The sequence below is a fragment of the Eumetopias jubatus genome, unplaced genomic scaffold (genome assembly GCF_037043125.1).
Source record: "Eumetopias jubatus isolate StellerSeaLion01/CBP00866 unplaced genomic scaffold, mEumJub1_p1.0 scaffold_7, whole genome shotgun sequence".
NCBI lineage: Eukaryota > Metazoa > Chordata > Mammalia > Carnivora > Otariidae > Eumetopias > Eumetopias jubatus.
In genome coordinates, this window is record NW_028274813.1 from 107,995,784 (window position 1) to 108,016,597 (window position 20,814).

Sequence of the window (20,814 nt, forward strand, 5' to 3'; positions counted from 1 at the left end):
CCCCCTATATTTCTCAATAAGCATATGCTGCTTTGTAATAAGAGAAGCAAATTATTTTATTTATTTATTTTATTATCATTTTTTAAAGATTTTATTTATTTGACAGAGACATAGCGAGAGAGGGAACACAAGCAGGGGGAGTGGGAGAGGGAGAAGCAGGCTTCCCGCGGAGCAGGGAGCCCGATGCAGGGCTCGATCCCAGGACCCTGGGATCATGACCTGAGCCGAAGGCAGACGCTTAACGACTGAGCACCCAGACGCTCCTATTTTATTATTTTTAAAGATTTTATTTGTTCATTTGAGAGAGAGGGAGAGAGAGTGAGCACAAGTTGGGGGGAGGGGCAGAGGGAGAGGGAGAAGCAGGCTCCCCGCTGAGCTGAGCGGAGAGCCCGATGATGGGGGCTTGATCCCAGGACCCGGAGATTATGACCTGAGTCAGAAGGCAGATGCTTAACCATCTGAGCCACCCAGGCGTCTTGAGAAGGAAATTATTTTGGGGTGCCTGGGTGGCTCAGTTGGTTAAGCGACTGCCTTCGGCTCAGGTCATGACGCCAGGGTCCTGGGATCGAGCCCCGCATCCGGTTCCCTGCTCGGCGGAGGCCTGCTTCTCCCTTTCCCACTCCCCCTGCTTGTTGTGTTCCCTCTCTCGCCGTGTCTCTCTGTATCAAATAAATAAATAAAATCTTTAAAAAAAAAAAAGAGAAGGAAATTATTTTAAAAAAGCAACTCAAAATTAAGGTTATTTGTGTGAAAGTGCTCTGACAATCATATTGCGCTACATAAATGTGTAATGATATTAGTGTTTTTCTGGAAATTTAGAAGCACAGTTGGATTCACGTTTAAATCAATAAATTTGACTGCAAGGAAGATAAATCGGCCAGTGGGCGGCTATGATTTGTGCAGCTCTGGAGCAGGCAGGCTCCCTCTGCTTCCTTCTGCTTTCCTCCCCCTGCAGCCTGTCTCTCACTCCTGTTTGTTTTTCTCTCTCTCCATGCACCATCCAGTCCTGCTTCCTCGGAAGGAGGCTGTCTGGTCTTGTCTCCTGGGCTGAATCATGCCTCAGAAATGGAAAAAGCCCCAAGGCCAGGGCCTGTCTGGGTTGAAGAGCTGGGGCTCAGGTTTGAGTGTGACATCAAAGCGCATAATGAGGGTTTTGCTGCAGATTCCAGGCTAGAGGGCAGGTGTGGGTGGTGCCATGGTTATAGGCTTCTAGGCTGTGGCCCTGATGGAATGCTGAAGGCCTTTGGCTCGATGCAGGTGAGGAAAAAGCTGCTTTTTTCTGTGGTATGATTTGTGTGATTTCTGTGATCTCCCTCACCCCAGAGCTTCTGTGCCAACTCACTGTCCCTGCTCCTGAGATCTCCACCGTTAAGGAGGCTCCTGGTGAAATGTATATGGATCATCTGGGGCAGCAACCTATCCTAATACTAGGATTGAGGCTCTGGAATTAGGCAGACTTGGTTAGATTTGGATCCCAACTCCACCGCCACTTGGAATCGTCACTTGAGGTCTACGAGCCTGGGTCTCAACATCTGTAATGACCAAAAGCACTCACATACACCAAGCATACAACAGGCATGGTTCGAGGAGTCTTTCTTATATTAACTCATTTCATCTACACAACAACCTTATTAGGCACTTGCTGTTATCACGTCCATCTTAGAGATAGGGCAACCGCGGCCGGGTTGGTTGATTAACTTGCTCAGGGCCTCACAGGGTCAGCACCAGGATGAACCGAAGCAGTGTGGCTCCAGAGTCTGTGTTTAACAACCGTGTTTGGGAGCCTCACTGTCAGACAAGCCCACAACAGTAACTATGATTTATTAGGAGCTTACTTAGTGCCAGGCACTACGCTAAATGCTATTCAGGAATTTCTCATTTGTGCGTCCCAATGCCTGGATGAGGCAGGGACTATTGTTAGGTGCTAACACTGACCTGCAGGACAGCCCACTGTATACAAGGCCCTCTGTGAAAGGCTGGGCCTTGGGGAGGTTGTTACAGTTATAGAAGAGCTAAGATGTGTCCATAAAAAAATGTGATTCATGGTAGAATCAGAGCTTGATGGGGCTGGAAGAGAGCTAAGAGATTATTTGGTTTCAACTCATTTTTCACTGATGACAAGAACTGACTTGCTTTGTTTAGAGTTTGGAGGAGGATCTAGTGAGAGAACAATAGGCAACACTTACTGGGTTCACTTGCTCTGTGCGTGTGTTTATTTCCTTCAATCCTCACAACAGCCAGACAGGAGAGGCCCTATTATTATCCCCATTTTGCAGATGAGGAAGCAGATATGGAGAAGTTAGTAAGCAGCTCGTCCCACCTCCCACAGCTAGCAAGTGGCAGATCTGGGATGCTGGCAGTGGGCTCCAGAGCTCAGGCACTGAACCACCATGCTTTGTGCTGCCCCACTTACAGAAGGTGGTTAAGGAGCCTAGGAAGAGGTGGGTAGATCAGGTGGATCAGAAAGTGCTTTGTAGACTACAAAGAGCTGTACAGACAAGGTTATTATTAGACAGAGGTAAGAGTCCCAAGAGAGATATAAAGTGGTATAAAGGGCGCCTGGGTGGCTCAGTCTGGTAAGCGTCTGCCTTCAGCTCAGGTCATCATCCTGGGGTCTTGGGATTGAGGCCCACATCGGGCTCCCTGCTCAGCGGGGAGTCTGCTTCTCCCTCTCCCTCCCTCTGCTTGTGCTCTCTCTGTCTCTCTCTCTCTCACTCACTCTCTCTCTCAAATAAATAAACAAAATCTAAAAAAAACCCAAAAAACAAAAAACCCCGAAGTTGTATAAAGCTTAGGGCAAAACCAAGGACAATCTCTAGGATGAGATGGCTTTGCTTTGGATTTGGACCCATGTTAAGTAGGAATGAAGAATGTCCAGGATGTTATGGGGTGGTGGTGGGGAAGGTTTCCTCTAGTCCTCCCCCATTAGCTCAGGATGCTGATCAGATTAGCCAGTTGGCATGTTGGCCCAGGTGAAGAGATGATCTGGACCAGAGATCACCTGCAGAGAGCAAGGTGGGTGGGGGCCAGTCAGAGGGGGATAAATGAAGGCACAGGGCAAAAGGCTGGGTAGGGGGGAGAGAAGGGATGGGGAGCCTGGTTGCTCTACACAGCTATGGAAGGAAACCAGTTGGAAGGGAGCCCCTGGTCACACATCTGAATGTGTCACTGCCAAGTCCCTAGAGGCCAAAAAAGCCTGGATCAGCCTGTCAGGAACTGGATAGTCCACCAATTCTGAGAGCCCCAGAATGAAACCAACCAGCTTCCCCCTCTTTTCCACCAGTAGAACCTTATCTTCAGCCCTCATTTTCAACATTGTTTTTGTTTAATATCCTAAGGCGGGGGGGGGGGTGGACGATGTTCGTGTAGGGATCTGCCAATAGGTAAAGTTGAGCTGCCTGATGGAGGAGAGAATTTTTTTTTGAGAAGTGGCCAAACCCCACCAATAGCTCTGCAACTGAGGGGAGGCCTTCACCAACTAGGATTGGCATGGGGTGGGGGAGGGAGTGTCAAATAAAATAAGTTATGTGAACTTGTTGAGACCAGCCTGGTCCCTTGGGGCCAATACATGTATTTGTTCTTTCTCTGTGGTTAATATTGTCCTTTAGGGGTAAGTGGGACAGAGGAAAACTTCCCTATTGAGCTTGTACATTTCATGACTGCCCCAGGAGCTGCATCACCTCCGCTTGGAGTCCAAGACCTTGCTTCCCAAATGGCCTTCCTGCTTCTACCATTGCCTTGTAGAGTTTATTCTCCACACAACAGCCAGAGGGCTCTTTTTAAAAATGTAAATTATCTTGTCACTTTCCTGTTGAAAACTCTTCAAATGCCCCCATCACACTTAAGAGTAGAATTTAAACACGGGTTACTGGGCGGGAGAGTGACCTGCTGACTTCGCCTCCCATCTTTCTTCCTAAGGCCCATTCTGTGGCCGCCACACTGACCTTTGTTTCTGAGCCCACCAAGACTGTGACCTCCTCAGGGCTTTGGTACTAGCTATTCACCTTGCCTAGTATACCCTCTGTTCTTCTTACCTGACCACTCAAACTGGTTAGCGAACCCCCCGCTCTATTGGCTTCACAGTAAATGGTAACGATACGAACTCAACCAGTCTTGTCTATCATTTGTTTACTTGTTTATTGCCTGTTTTCCTCACAACACAAGCCCCAGAGGGGAAGGCGCTGTGTCTATCTTGTCTACCACCGAATCTCTAATGCCAAGCAGAGCCTGGCACGTAGTACCTCTCCAGTATTCGTTAGATAAACGAGCTCTTCAAACCCGAACCATCTTGAGGGATATGTGAGAAAAGGAAGGTTCCATCAGGCTGAGGATCAGAGTCCTGGTCTGTCTGAAGACAGACCTCGCCTTCCTTCCAGATACCTCGACCTTTCCACGGTGGGCGCAGCTCTCCCCGCCCCTTCTCACACACTCGATCCCCCTCTCTCCAAGAAGGCTAGGCCGGAGTTCCAATCCTTTCTCCGAGCCTGGTGCCAGCCCTCAAGTCCTCCCACATGTCGGGGGCTCAGAGACGCCGCCCTTTTCTTAAAATGGACCTTGTCGGGCGCGTGCAACCTCCTCCCTTGGACCACCAATCAGGGCACAGAGGAGTCCCGCACCGTCTAGGGTAAAATGAGACGAGTCCCCTGGCCCACCCCTGGTATCGCCTCAGGTCCCCGACTGTGGCCCCCTCCCAGGCTAGGGAACCCCCCCGGCCGTGCGGGGGCGAGGAGGACGGTCCAGGCGTCAAGGGCAATGAGGACATTCAGGCCCAAAAAGGGGGTGGGCCAACTTCGCACGGTAGAACCTTTCTTCACCAAGGCCTCGTTTGCCGGCCGGGCAGCTTTAGAGGAGACACCCGGCTTAACCGTTCCTCCCGCTCGCACCCTCCCCCTCCCGGCCCAGTCTGCGGAGGCGCGCCTTCCTGCCCACCCCGACTCCGGGGGCTGCTGCCGCGGGAGCGTTCCGCCTCGCGCCGGAGGCCCCCAGGCGTTGGAGCTGCGAAACCATCGGCAGCGTCTGGCGCTTCGGAGCTCTGGTGGGCGAGGACCTGCGGGTTTCCTCCAGCCGGGGAGGACGCAGAGCGGAGGCGGAGGCCGAGGCAGTTTTTAGGCCTTAGGCCCGGCGGGCCGGGGCGGGGGAGACGCGCCCAGCATTCGCCTTCCCGGGCGCGTGCGGTCCTCTTGGGACCTCGCCGGCGACCCGTAGCTCGGGCACGCGCCTGTCGCAGCCCGCAGGAAGGAGGGGTCCGGCCTGAGGCCCGGGGCGGCGGCCGCCATGGAGATCCCCTCGGCCCAGGGCCGGCGGCTGGGGCCTCGGGGGCGGCCCTGACCGCCCTCCTCCCCGCCGAGGCCGGGTCGCGGACGTGCCCCCTGCGGCCTTCGGCCACCTCTGCGTCTCCGCCCTCCCCGGGCCGCGCTGCTGCGTGGGCGCGGCGGCGGCGGCGGCGCCCTGTTGAATGGGCTGTGAGGGCCCGGGTTTGAGGCGCTGGCGAACGCGGCCTCCGGGGGCGCAAGGCAGCAGCAGCGGTGGCGACCAAACGGGTGTTGGAGTTGGCGGCGGCCATGGAGGGCCTGGCTGGCTATGTGTACAAGGCGGCCAGCGAGGGCAAGGTGCTGACCCTGGCCGCCTTGCTTCTCAACCGGTCTGAAAGCGACATCCGCTATCTGCTGGGCTATGTCAGCCAGCAGGGAGGGCAGCGCTCCACGCCCCTCATCATCGCAGCCCGCAATGGGCACGCCAAGGTGGTGCGCTTGCTGTTAGAACATTACCGGGTGCAGACTCAGCAGACTGGCACCGTCCGCTTCGACGGGTAGGTACACCCCAACCCCTCTCCCACGAGCGCGGACCCACCACCTCACAGGTCCTCCCCTCCTTCACTCTCTCTCCGTAGAGGTACCACTTCTTCCCTTTTGTGCATCCTCCTGCCGCATGAATGCCCACGTCGTCTTCCAGGGCTGATACTTCATCCCGTGGTTTGCTGCTCAACCTCATCGGCCCCTACCCCTTATTCCCTCTATGGGTAAATAGCCACACCCTCTGTCTTGATATCTAAGGGGTGTTCTTCTTAACTAGAGGGTCCGTGAGCAAGTAGTATGGAGGAGGTGCATCTTCCCAGATGTTACCCTTACCGGTACTGGGGTTGTAAGCCAGATCAGAAATCAACGCGGTCAGCAGGTAACATTGAAAACCTCTGTTTGATGAGTTATTTGGTCACCCAATTTTTACTCCTTCAAGTGAGTGGTCCCTTCAGACGGGTTTGCGGGGGCCTGAATGTCAAAATAAGCCCCTAGAACTCCAGCCTCTTGAGGGATTGTCCGGCGGCCAGACATCCCTAGACATGATTCTGACTCTTCCACATAGCTTGGGGTAGATAGGTTGGCTGCAGAAATGGCCTGGACCTGGTATCGGAGATAATGCCATTGTTAATCCATGTTATCTTGTGATATTGTGGGGAAACTTGATAGTTTATGTTATTTCAGGTGGGGAGTTCAAAAATTCGTATTGTCATAGTTAAAATTTGTTTTTTAGGTTTAATTATACATATTTTGGGGGTATGATAATGTTTAACACAGAATTGTCAGGTTTGACATCTTCTTTGCTGTGCTGGATTATTATAAAGTGTTTTTCAGATTACAAACTTCATTGATTGCATTTGTTTTTGTTGACTTTTGTGCCAGCACATAAGCTGTTGTAGCATTTTCTTCTGTTTTTGGTAGATGTGGTCCAAGCATAAAGATAGGTATCTTTAGTTGTGGTGATTGGAAACTGCTTGGTTAAAGCCTCATTGAAAAAGCACTTCTTGAAGATGACTAGGGCATTGTTGAATTTGGTTCTTTTTTAGGTTTAAATAATGATGAGAGGAAGATATTTTTAGATGAGAAGAAAATATTTTAGAGCATTACATTTTAATGAAACGATAGCCCATGTTGGTTAATCTCTGGTACCACCTCCTTAGGTATCAAGGAGATGGTCTTTTTCCTGTTGATTAAAGATGGCAACCTGATTCATGGTTGCTTTCCCTTACTGGCTTCTCTGTCCTTTCTAGAACTCCCTGCATTCCCACAGCCCTTTCCTATACCCAGACAAGGAGTGACACAGAATGACCCCTGAACTTCCAGCACCATTCCAGTTGTATAGGCACATGCATTCACTAAGATACAAATCTCAGTAACAGCTGCTGCAAACATCGCAGCTAAGGAGCTTGCTGAGGCCTTTTTGGATGAGGGAAGGATAGTGGTGAAAAAAAAAATAGTTTCCTAAAGCATTTGGAAAGACTTTGCTTATTGCTGTCTTTTTTACCATCAAAGAGAAAGATCTTTTGAGATGGAATTAAAAGAACCTGAAATTACTAGAAAGGACTAGAAATACAGCATTGAGCCTGTATACTTGCCCAGTATTCTGGACTGGGCAGTGAAATTAAACGGTTCAGTAAGCAAACACCTACTGGACTCCTACTGTGTGCTGGGCTGTGTGGTAGGGATTGGGTGTGCAGGGGTGGGTAACATACTGTTCCCACTGTGGAGGAAGACAGTTTAGCGGGGGAGACAGAGAAATAGATACATAAAATGAGTAACTGCAGATGCCATGCCATTTAGAGTTTTAGAAGTCTGTTGGATGAGTGAGGGAGTATGGGAAGAGGAAGTGCTCAGCTTTGCCTGGGGGGAATCAGGGAAGGCTCCCCTGGTGAGGTGATGCTTGAGTTTGGATCTTAAAGGAAGTGAAGAGAAGGGTCAAGCCATAGCTTGGTGAACTTGCAGTGACAAGTGTTTCAGTGTGGTTGTAGGAAGGGATTCAAGCTGGGGAAATTAAGAGAGATTGTGGGAGACTGGAGAAAGGTGGAGGCCGTATTTTGATGATTGTTGTGTAAAATATCAAGAGTCCCACTGGGGAGACTGCAATTGCAAACGGTTCAGTCATTCGAGATTTTGGCCGAGCCTTCTTAAAACTATCCTTTTTGTTTCTGGATTATTACAATTATGCATTTATTATCTGCTGTGTGAAGGTAATGGAGAATTTTATTTATTAAATGCCTGTGATGGGCCTAGCCCTATTAGACCTTCTGTGGAGGATACAGAAAAAAATGTGAGGTTTTTGCTTTTTTTGAGGAGCTTGCCAATTAATTAACAAGGGAGAATTGAAGTTCATGGCCACCTTTCTGCTTACTCAAACCACTGATATTTTGCAGTTTATTCCAGTCATTTTGGCATTTCGGAACTAGATAAAAAAGAGTGTTATTTGCAAATGTCATGATTTCACTTTGCACTCACTCCAGACATTGTGAACATAATCTGAATGAGGTGTTAACAGTATGAGGCTCACTCACCTCTTGGCGGCTGGCTTTTTGAGAGGTACTTAGCTAACTCCCCCGTTATTTTTTTATTTTTATTTTTTTTAAATCCCCCTTTAGATTCCTTCAGCACTTGAGAACCATGGCCAGGTGGGGACTAACAGGTTCTCTGTGTGTGCTGAAGTAGATCAGTGTTTACTAGTTTTTAGTCACCTGTGTACCATCGTCACAATTTTTTTTTTTAATGTTATTTATTTATTTATTTGACAGAGAGAGACAGCGGGAGAGGGAACACAAGCAGGGGGAGTGGGAGAGGGAGAAGCAGGCCCTTCGCCGAGCAGGGAGCCCGATGTGGGGCTTGGTCCCAGGACCCTGGGATCATGACCTGAGCCGAAGGCAGACGCTTAACGACTGAGCCACCCAGGTGCCCCCATCTTCACAATTTTTTGTCAAATTTATTGATTACCTATCCTAAAAGTTTTGCTTCTTAGCTTCATCCTAAGCAACAGTTATCTGTATATAATTATGGGTTTGATATAGTATGATTTGTGTGTATATGTGTGTGTGTGAGAGAGACATTAAAATAAATAGCTTATTAGAAATTTTGTAAAAGTCTATGTTCTGCCTAAAAATTTCTATAATACTTGAGGAAACTCAAGTGGGTTCATAACACATTCTCAAGGAAGAAGGGACTACCTACCTAGATCAAGCCCCATGGTGATATTTGAGCCCTTGTTCATATTTTTAAGAGTAACATTTGAGATGATTTTACTTACGGCTTAATATGTGAAGACTAAAAGTGACAGACGAGGGGGCAAGAAAAATTACTTGAGTAGAAATGAAAGAACCTTTAGTTGGAGAATGGGAAACTGTTGAGAATGTTACAGAAATGGAACAGAACAAAGGCGAGGTGTCCTGTGACCGTGGAATAGTGTGCTGGCCTAAGTTCCTAAGGCCTGACAGCTCTGTGCCGGAGTTTGTGGGGGAACCCTTGTCCTAAAAGAGGTTTGCTGACAGGGATGGGAAGGAGAACAGGACCTCTGGGAGTTCTGAGGCTTTTTGTTGAGTTCTCTTTTAAAGTTGGCACTAGTACTAATACTTTTAATGTTCAGGTAGAGAACAAGGCATGAGGGGCACATCAACATTTGGCTTCACTTAAAAGTCACTGCCACGCAGTATATATTTCAAGAAACTACATTTGATCTAATAAATGATTTTAAGGACTTTGGTTGAAATAAAGTGTTGATCATTTACATTTAATGAATTTTTATTTCCATTTCAAATACTTGACCAGACATTTTTATTTTAAATTGAACCAGGAAAGAGTTTGAGCTTAGTTTTGTGATCAGAAATGTTATCTTTTATTGTGAAATGTTTCCATCATCTGATGTGTACATTTTGTTTAAAAAGGTGAATATCAAGTTATAGTTTATTTTTATTTTATTTATTTATTTAATTAATTTTTAATGTAATCTCTACCCCCAACGTGGGACTCGAACTCACAACCCTGCGGTACAGAGTCATACACTCCACAACTCAACCAAACAGGTGCCCCGGTTTCTTGATTCTTTTTTTGTTGTTGTCGTTTAAAGATTTTATTTATTTAAAGAGAGTGCGCAGGAGCTCGTTCTTGCGTGTTAGGGGGGAGGGGCAGTGGGAGAGGGGGAGACAGAGACTCTCAAGCAGACTCTGCACTGAGCCTGGAGCCCCAGGCAGGGCTCAGTCTCACCACCCTGAGATCAAGCCCTGCATTGGGCTCTCTGCTCAGTGGAGAGCCTGCTTCTCCCTCTCCCTCTGCCCATCTCCCCTCCCCTGCTCGTGTTTTCTGACTCTCTTGCTCTGTCTCAAATAAATAAATAAAATCTTAAAAAAAAACAAAAGATGCTTAACCAACTGAGCCACACAGGTGCCCCCCGGTTTCTTGAGTTTTTAAAATGAAATACATAATAGTTTGCATTGCAATTTTGGACCAAGTCTGGAAAGATCATTGTTTAATAGTACCTCTCCCATAGGGACTAAGTACATAGTGCATTAATTTTATCATATTTTTATATTCTGTTATAAATGTGTTTGGTATGTTGTTTTGAGGAAGTCTATGCTACTTATTTCAGCTGAAGTCTGTGGACAAAGGAATGTCATGGATTTTAGGCTTATTCCCTTTAATCTGTTTAATGTTTTTGTTTAGATGTAGAAATTCAAAATTTGCTAAGGCTGATGTTTCTGAAGGACTAGTCATTTTCTAATACATTCTGCAGTGAATATTTTTGTCCTAAACTATTTAAAAACTTTAATTGCCTCAATAAAAGTAGATAATTGAAACTTTCTTGAGGCTCCTGTCATATCACTATATGGAAAAATGGAAATGATTAGGCTACACCACAAAAAGTATTAAACTGTACAAAAACCAAGTGAAATATATACTTGTAATTTAATTTTTACTCATCTACATCATTAATTCTGGGAAACGTGAGGTGAGAAAAATAATCACTTTTTGTCTCTTTTTTTCATTTTTAAAATGGGGGTCATATTTATCTTTTATGGTTATTGTGAAAGTTAAAAAGAATGTATGTGAATGCCTATTTTAATGTAAATTAAAATATAAGTCATTAACTCCAAGGTCATGAAGATTGAGTTTTATATGGTTTGGGTTCATGTTCCTGGCATATAATAACTTCATATTTTTAAAGTGCAAGGAAACATTTAACTATGAAAATGTACCTATATGTTACTATGTATTTTTGATAGATTAATTAGTTTGAAAAAAATGCTTTTTATTTATTTTTTTGAAAAAATGCTTTTTAAATTGAAACTGAACAATGACATGTATTATGTTTCCTTAATATATAGAGTACTATGTACTAGAGTACTTTTGTATTTTAATCTCATGTAAACCTTTTAAATTATATATCTGTGAAATGAGCATAATAATAGTGTCAACCTCATAGGGTTATTGGGAGGAGGTTATTATGAGGATTAAATGAGATATATTGCATATCGAGCACTTACTACAATGAATGCTTGGCACATTGAAGATACTTATTAGCTATTTGTGTTCACTTAAACTGTTTTTCTTTAATTGTTTTTCATTTTTGTTTTTAATTATGACTATTTTTAGTTAAGGTATAACATCTAGTAAGGTGCATAAATTTTAAGTGTATGATGTGATAAAATTTTAATATGTTTACATCCATGTAAACACCTTCTAGATCAATATACAGAATATTTTTATCAGAGTTTCCCTTGTGCCCCTTCTCAGTCAGCTCCTCTCCTTTCCTGTCCCAGAAGTAATGATTATTCTGACTTCTATCACCATAGATTAGTTTTGTCTATACTTGAACTTCCTATAAAGGGAATCATACAGTATGCTCTTTTCTGTCCGGCTTTTTTTTGCTTAACACATTGTCTATGAGATTCATCTGTGCAGTTGCGTGTACCAGTAGTTTTTTTTTTTATGCTTTGTAGTATTCCATTGTATGAATATATGGCAACTTATTTACCCTGTACACAGGTATTTTAGTTGTTTCCAGTGTTTAACAATTATGGATAAAACTCCTATGGACATTTTTATGTATATGTCTTCACTGGTGGGTGTTTGTGTTCACTTCTTGTCAGTATATGCCCAAGAGTGGAATTGCTGGGTCATGGGGTTGGTGTATGTTTAACTTTAATAGTTATTGCTAAACAGTTTTCCTGAAAGTGGTTGAAACAAATTACATTTCTACCAGCAATGAGAGTTTGAGTTGCTTCACATCCTGGCCAACACTTAGTATTGTCATGTCAGTCTTACTGATTTTAGTTATTCTGGTGGCTGTGTATTGGTAACTCATGATTTTAATTTGCCTTTCCCTCTCCAGTATTATCTTGGACATCTTTTCATATATTTATTGGTCACTTGAATATCTTTTGTGCAGTTTAGTTGTTTAGTCTTTTCACCCATTTTTTAGTTGGGTTGTTTGCCTTTTTCCCATTGATTTGTCAAATACTTTTAATGTATATGTCTTCTCCCAGTGAGTGGATTGCATATTCACTTTCTTCATAATATCTTTTGATGAATTGAAGTTCTTAATTTTAATGAAGTTCAATAAATCAACTATTTCTATGATTAGTGCTTTTTTTGCATTCTGTTTAAGAAATAGTCATTAACTCCAAGGTCATGAAGATTGTCTACTTATTTTTTTTTAAGTAACTCTTACGGTTTTGCTTTTCATATAGATCTATGCTACTCCCCTAATTTTTAAGCATAGTGTGCAGTATAATGAGTAATTTTCCTAAATATCCACCCATGCAGCCACTACCCATATCAAGATTTAGGACATTTCCAATAGCTTTACGCCTCTTCCCAGTTTGTCCTACACCCTTTCCTGTAGGTAGCTCCATAGGTACTTGTTAGTGAGAAGGCTTTTGTGTCATTTTGTGTCATTGTTTGAAACTGAAGAAGTAACTGCTTGAATTATTATAAAGTGGGTCTTTTGTTTTCAGCAGAAACAACAGACGGTGGTGTTTTGGGGGTGTTAATTGGGGTTAAACTATGATATTTATATTCTACCAGGGGATTATACTCTTTCATTTCATGGGAGATATAGTTTGACCTGTGTTATAACATTAGGTGGTATAGTGAGAAGCTCGGCAGTGAGGTTTTGGTACGAATACTTAATTGCTCTAGTAAATAGTGCTTTTGACTGACCTTTTTCCTTAATACTTGCAAGTATACTTATTTTAGTGGTTCACGCACAGTATATCTAAGTATCTGCAGCAAAAATCTACTTTTTAGGTCTGACGGTCAGTAACAGGATAAACAATTGAAAAATTGAGGCTGGGGAAAAATGGAAGGTAGAAAGGTGGGAAAGATTGGCCTCCTAGCAAGAGTCTAATTCCGTTGTAAGTAGCAAACCTAGTGCATATCAGACAGTAAGCGGTGACTGTGAGTGCAAACATGGGACGAAGGTCAGGAAAAATGCCCACTTGGTTTTAGGAAAGCGCTAATTGTTTCCTCCTGTTAGTATTTTCCCCCAGTGGTTTAGCTGAGGAACGTACATAGACCCATAATATACACCCACATCCACACATATTTTTAAGACCTTTAAATTGGAGTAGAATGGATGGAGAAAAATACATTAATTGAAAGCGTATAAAAGTTTCACAAAGTGAATATATTTGTTTAATAAAGTTCCTTTTGTGCTTCCTCCCACTATTTAATCCCCTTAAAAGTAAACAGTATCCCAACTTCAACACTACAGATAGGTACATAAATGTAGTAATATAATGTGTACTATGTTCGGTTGACTGCTTTTGCTCAGCATCATGTTTATGTGATCCCTCCCTACTGTATGGAGCAGGAAGTTTTTCATTCTCATGGCTGTAGTAGAAGTGTATTTGATTAGCTTAGATAATCTTAGGGGGGAGAATTATCTTCGTAAATACTTTTTTTCCTAAAGGAGTTTCTAAGACAGTGTTACTGTAGGGACTGGGGTAGCTTTTTTTCTGGCCTATTGAGAGTAACTGGTACCTGGGGGATACTGGGAAGGAAGAACATGTTTTTCTTTAAGAGCCAGTGCCTCAGCTTGGCGGTAAAGAAGTTATGAACCTCCATGCATTTCCTCTGTGTTTTCAGAAATGTATTTACTTTTGCTAGTAGAAAGTTGGTGATTTTTTTTTTTTTTTTTTTTTTTAGGATTATATACTTCAGCAATAACAGTAATAGCTAACGTTTCTTGAGCTTCTGCTGGGTATAAGTACAATGGCAGAGTGCTTTACTTAAGTGACCTGATTTTATTTTCACCCAAACTAATGTTGTATTCATGTTCCACAGATTAAGGTTTTGGTCAGTGCAAACAAATCCATTCTTTACGCTTATGTTAGGGCATGTGGCCTCCATTTTCTAACTGTTTGTTCTTTTCATGAATAGGTATGTCATTGACGGTGCCACCGCTCTTTGGTGTGCAGCAGGAGCCGGCCATTTTGAAGTCGTTAAACTTCTAGTCAGCCATGGAGCCAACGTGAACCACACCACAGTAACCAACTCAACCCCCCTGCGGGCAGCGTGCTTTGACGGCAGACTGGACATTGTGAAATACTTGGTTGAAAATAATGCCAACATCAGCATTGCCAACAAATACGACAACACCTGCCTGATGATTGCAGCATATAAGGGCCATACCGATGTGGTCAGATACCTTTTAGAACAGCGTGCTGATCCCAATGCTAAAGCGCATTGTGGGGCCACAGCACTGCACTTTGCGGCTGAAGCCGGGCATATCGATATCGTGAAAGAGCTGATAAAATGGCGTGCTGCTATAGTAGTGAATGGCCATGGGATGACGCCCTTAAAAGTAGCTGCCGAAAGCTGTAAAGCCGATGTCGTCGAACTGTTGCTCTCTCATGCTGATTGTGACCGAAGAAGTCGGATTGAAGCTTTGGAACTCTTGGGTGCCTCCTTTGCAAATGACCGTGAGAACTATGACATCATGAAGACGTACCACTATTTATATTTAGCCATGTTGGAGAGGTTTCAAGATGGTGATAACATTCTGGAGAAAGAGGTTCTCCCACCAATCCATGCTTATGGGAATAGAACTGAATGTAGAAATCCTCAGGAACTGGAATCCATTCGGCAAGACAGAGATGCTCTTCATATGGAAGGCCTTATAGTTCGGGAACGGATTTTAGGTGCTGACAATATTGATGTTTCCCATCCCATCATTTACAGGGGAGCTGTTTATGCAGATAACATGGAATTCGAACAGTGTATCAAGTTGTGGCTGCATGCCCTGCACCTGAGACAGAAAGGTAACAGGAATACCCACAAGGATCTTCTTCGATTTGCTCAAGTTTTCTCACAGATGATACATTTGAATGAAACTGTGAAGGCCCCAGACATAGAATGTGTTCTGAGATGCAGTGTTTTAGAAATAGAACAGAGTATGAACAGAGTAAAAAATATTCCAGATGCTGATGTCCACAATGCTATGGACAATTATGAATGTAATCTCTATACCTTTCTCTATTTAGTGTGCATCTCCACCAAAACACAGTGCAGTGAAGAAGATCAGTGCAAAATTAACAAGCAGATCTACAACCTGATTCACCTTGATCCCAGAACTCGGGAAGGTTTCACCTTGCTGCATCTAGCTGTCAACTCGAATACCCCGGTTGATGATTTCCACACCAATGATGTCTGCAGTTTTCCAAATGCACTCGTCACAAAGCTGCTGCTGGACTGTGGTGCTGAGGTGAATGCTGTAGACAATGAGGGGAACAGTGCCCTTCACATTATCGTTCAGTACAACAGGCCAATCAGTGATTTTTTAACCTTGCACTCTATCATCATTAGCCTGGTTGAAGCTGGCGCTCACACTGACATGACGAATAAACAGAATAAGACTCCGCTAGACAAAAGTACCACTGGGGTATCTGAAATACTACTTAAAACTCAAATGAAGATGAGTCTCAAGTGCCTGGCTGCCCGAGCAGTTCGGGCTAATGACATTAACTACCAAGACCAGATCCCCAGAACTCTTGAAGAGTTTGTTGGATTTCATTAAGTGACTGGATATGTAAAATCGTTTAATGTGGTGCTAAAAGTAAAGGACTTTAATCACAGACAATAGAATTATGTGTTCGTAAATTCTCCTTTTCTTTCCACTACCCTTCCTCCCTACCCATCCTTCCTTAGTTCTGTATTTGGTCTTTTTGCCTCATAACGGTTATTAATTTCAAATACACTTTAAACAAAGCCACATTGTTTAGGTGTAACTATAATCTAAGGTATCTGGATATTGGTCACTTAACTTTTTTTTCTTCTTCAGTTTGTGTCTTTTTCTTTCTTATTGAGGTATAATTGAGATACGTTATATCAGTTTCAGGTGTACAACATAATGATTCGACATTTGTATTTTTTTTTAAGGAATGAGTATAAAATATTTTGTTTATGTAACAAGGGACGTTTATGATTTGAAGTTGATAGTGTTTTAAAAAACTGCCTACAAAAAAGTATTTCTGTTAAGCCTGTGTCAGCGTGTTATCCTTGCAGCAGTTTTGAGGATCTCCTGAAGAAAAACAACTAAAAAGGACCATTAAAAATAATGGGATACCCAGGTGTTCTGCACATGCCAAACTGCTGCAGGTAGTTTTCGCTCTTCCAATATTTATGTGGAGTGATAAAACACATTATAACATCAGGAGGATTTCAACAAAAAAATATAGCTGCAGATTAATCTGAAAATGTGCTAATTTAATAATAGTTACACATTTGTAAAGTTAAATCCATTGAAATTGTTGCATTATGCTGGGTGGTATATACAAAGTAGTAATAATCTTAAAGCAATTTTTCAGAGAATATTGATGGACTACTTGCCTTTAGGCTTAAATTCTAAAATTCTTTGAAGTCTGTTTTAATGTAATTTCTCTAAATTGCAGCAGTCTGCATTTGACTCAGCTCACAGACATGTAAAAATTACGAATGCTGTGTTTTCTTATGAAACAAATTGTTATAATATAGTTATGTGTTCTATTTTTTGTCCCTTTCTCCCTTGCCTCCTGTGTGGTCTCTTCTAAAATTTGGAAACTGCTTTTCCAGAGGGCATTGTTTGTGTCCCCCTAATAAGGTGTTTATGACGGATGAAAAGGAACCCAGGATATTTGTAAATTTTTTGCTTTCTTTACCTTGTCCCTTATAACTAGTAGAAAAATCACTAGTATGGTTTAGGAAATTAAATGGTTTTGATGATAAAAATTGCAATGCTCCTTTGAAGGGTGTTTCTGTGAGAGCTGCAAGTTTTTCAAACACGAAATGTCACGGATTCTGATAGGCTATGCAGAGGTCTCTGTGTTTTTTCTGTTCTGTTTTAATGGCAGCATTTTAACTGTCAGACTAAGTATTCTGTGATTATCTTTTAAGCATCACAGAAATTCAAGTAAAAGGTACACACCTAAGTAAAATTAGCTATATCTGTATTTTTCTCTCTAGTGCCAAATGAATGCCTTAGCTACTCATAGTGCATGGTACTGTAAGTGAAGACCTGCAGCTTTTTTTTCTTTAATAAAAAGCATTGTTATGTAGTAACATCAGATATAAACTAAAAAATAAAACAAAAAAAAAACCCCAGAAACAACTCCCCCCCAAACTTGTATGGTTTCAGTGATCATTTTATGTATGCGTATTGTTTTGTGAAGTATAAGAGAAGGGTTGCAGTTGGATCAGTAGTAATGACCAAGCCAAAATTAGCACCTAGGGCCTTAAATAGTTACCCCACGAAATGGAATAGTTTGAAGGGTGGGAGGGAATGGCAGGTGGGAAGCTTAAAAACTTTTTCCCCCAAGAATGCAAGATACTTTTACAGCTACTGTAGTTATTCTTCATATTCTTCTTGTTTCAGCTAGGAATGTTTTGATGGTAAATTCTGTCATGGTAATATATTTCTGTTTTCCTAACCTGAGGTTTTTAGGATGGTTTAAAGGGAGGTATTTGAATGAGGCCTAATTTGAAAATTACCGACCTTGCTCCTCCTGGTATGAACCAAGGAAACACTACCTTGCTCTTGGCAACTCTCATGGCCTGAAAGAGAAAATGCCATGGCCTCAAGGTGAGTGAATCCCGCCTTTTCCACAGCTCAGATCAGACCCTGTGTTTTTCAGACTACGAGGCCCGCTGCTTTGATAGTCCGAGGAGTGGCTGTGATACTTGGTATTCAGTTGGTTCCATTATTAATGTATGATTTTTAAACACCAAGACTTAAAATACCAGATAATGTTGCATGTTTTAAAAACCATTTCATCCCTTTGGCTACCCAGGACCAACGCTATTTTAGATATTGCTTATTTATAAAATGAGGATAATGATTATATGTACATATTCAGACATCAAAATTTAATGACAGTGTTTTTGAGAAGGGATGAATGCTGGAGAAAGTAGAACTGCTGATTGAAATGCTGACAGTTGGAGAAAGAATTTGAAGACAGTGGAATAAACTATGAACTCTGCTAATGGTAACAAATTTTTTTACTATAGTATAGTAGTACATTGTGCACTCTATTGCTAAGGATCTAATTTTGTCTTGTAAAATGAATCCAAGTATGTATTGTGAAACATCTGTATAAAACCATTCTTGAAACCAGTGATCTACATGCCTGTTTTTTATTTGTTTTGGTAGAATTATTTTAAATACGTTTAGCCTAATCCTTCCAAAGCTTAAGGTTTTTGTTTTGTTTTGTGTGTGTGTGCGTGTGTGTTTTAGGGAAAATAAATCGGTAAGAAAGATAATAGTTCTGTATCTCTGCTCACTGAGAACTCTAGGCTGTCTCCGTTTCCAGCTACTTTCTATTTATTGTTGGCAGAAATATGCTTCGGATTGTAAGTCTTCCTTGATACTACAAATTCGGTCAAAACTTCTTTGCCTTGCTCAGTAATTCTCCTACAAATTTGGCTGAACTAGAGGCCTAGGTGGATGAATACCTGGGCAAACCATGTGAAACCTAGGTGGGTTTTATACTTTTAATGGAGTTGGTGAAATTGAACTCTTGAACTTAGGTAGCTATTTAACTCAAGGAAAAGGCAGCAAATCCATCCCCTCAATTGATAAAGAAGGGGGAAATTTTTGATGTGAGAACTCTGACACAACATAGTTTTCTTCAGTCTACCCTGGGTGGCTCTAGCAGGCCACGGTCCAACTACCTTAAGGTTCTTTGCTGTGGGAACTTTAAACACACCAACCAAAAGGCAGGCTTTGGTCTTGCTCATTTCTGGGAAGGGTTTTGTTGCATTATACTGATAGTTGATTAATAACTGATAATTATGAGAAACTTAGGTATGATAGCACTGTCTGAAGTAACATGATTTGGGAGCAGCAGCTCCCTAAGTATCAACTCTGCGTTTGGCAAGTGTTTTTAAAAATTCAGATCCCAAGGGAACAACACCCTGTCACCAGTCTCCACTGCAGTTTGAGGCAGCTACTTTATGGATAAGACCATTTTGGATTATTCACACAGAAGCATTTCTCTTTTGTAATGGGGCGGGGTGGGGAGTGAGTTGCTGGAGCTCGGGTTACAGTTTGCTGGGTTTAGAAGCAGCCAGTGATTGAACTAGTGAGTAGATGGATAAGAGTATAGTAAAGGACTTGTTTTTATGGTAGCTTTTCTGTAAAAATCTTACATGTTCCTTTTTAGGCTAGCCAGGTATATCTATGTACAGATGACTCTTGTGTTTTCCTGACTGACTATGCTGTAACATTAAAGTGGATTAAAGGAAACAAAACGCTGCCTTTTGCTCTATGAAAAGTTACTAGTCCATAAGATGTTAAGCTGTGTGTTTATTCCTACTCTGAAAATGCACGGCTCTGCTCTGGATACCCTCTCTGGAAGGTAGAAAGCTCCTGGTTATATATGGTACATCGCAGGGCTTTCTCATACATTTCTGGCAGATTTGCCTGAATCCTCAGATGGGCTGGGTTGTATGTACAGCATCCCCTCTCCCAAATATGGGATCTGTCATAAATACACTGATAGTGATGATAGATGTATTAATTTTTAAAACTGTAAAGTAAATGTGGTCTCTAGTCCTAGGTTTGTGGTGTGTGCATTTGTGTTAATGTGCAGGGAAGGGACACTGACTTGATGGTTATGGGGAGCGTATCTTGATGTGTGTGCAGGGGTGAGTATTGCTAAATTATTAACAGCTTTTCATTTAGGGGTGAGTCATATGATGAGTGGCCTAATCAGAAAAATGAAGGAGCGAAGATGCAAGCTTTGCCAAGTGATAAAGTAAACAAGGTTTTGTATCTTTTTTTTTTTTATCAGGTGTTGTAAAATTTGTGCATGGCTTTTTTTGTTGTGGCTTATTAGTAATTGGTAGAGGAGAAAAGATGAGGAAAACTCCTCAGCTTTGCTAACCAATCTTTTCAGAGGTACATAGTTGGGGAGTAAAATCTGACTGGCCCTAATGTGTTGAAAAGATCCTATCCTTTTTAATATTTACCCCATCCTCTAATACTTCGTGTAGAAAAACGACGTTGTATTCTAGTAATTCACTGTGATTTATAACAAACCAGTGATGTCATTCTATTGTGCACTTTTGTCAAACCATTTACGTGAATTTAATAAACATAGTAAACTTCCTGACTGCACCAGAGGTCTTTTAGTGATTTATATATTGCATGACATTTTCTATTTGAGTTTGACATGTAGAATTATTTTTAATTTCGTGGCAATTGACAGTCCTAATAGTCCAGCTAATTTGAAACTAACAATATTGCTGTGTAAAAGGAAAAAAATGGTGTTTGTGTTCAGTAAATATTTGAAAAAAAAAAAAAACCTGCCGTGAAGTTTGTGTCTTTATTGTGCAGTGTGTGTTAGTGGAGATGATCTTTTGTCGAATTCATTTAAAAAAGAGTTGTCAAAATTATATGTGCCTGGGGAAAAAAACTCAGCTAGTAAAGAAAAATTCAAATAGTAAAAAACAAAAAAACCCAGTGCCCTTTCTCATCTCTACCTGCCTCCCATTTGGACTCTTAAGAGGGCAATCACTATTTACTAGT

General features: G+C 42.4%; 1 protein-coding gene across 1 annotated transcript; it reads left to right on the forward strand.

Moving 5' to 3' along the window:
* The first annotated feature begins 4,906 nt into the window (after positions 1 to 4,906).
* On the forward strand, positions 4,907 to 20,403 carry FEM1B (fem-1 homolog B). Its single transcript, XM_028100221.2, has 2 exons — positions 4,907 to 5,809; positions 14,193 to 20,403. Exons 1-2 carry the CDS (start codon positions 5,562 to 5,564, stop codon positions 15,826 to 15,828), a joined length of 1,884 nt encoding a protein of 627 aa, XP_027956022.1. The 5' UTR covers positions 4,907 to 5,561; the 3' UTR covers positions 15,829 to 20,403.
* Positions 20,404 to 20,814: the final 411 nt, after the last annotated feature.

What these genes read in the sequence shown, in the direction of transcription:
- FEM1B (XM_028100221.2), top strand. Translation starts at nt 5,562, where the DNA reads ATGGAGGGCCTGGCTGGCTATGTGTACAAGGCGGCCAGCGAGGGCAAG. An exon ending in GGCACCGTCCGCTTCGACGG is followed by an intron (nt 5,810 to 14,192) that starts GTAGGTACACCC and finishes TTTCATGAATAG; the next exon opens with GTATGTCATTGACGGTGCCA.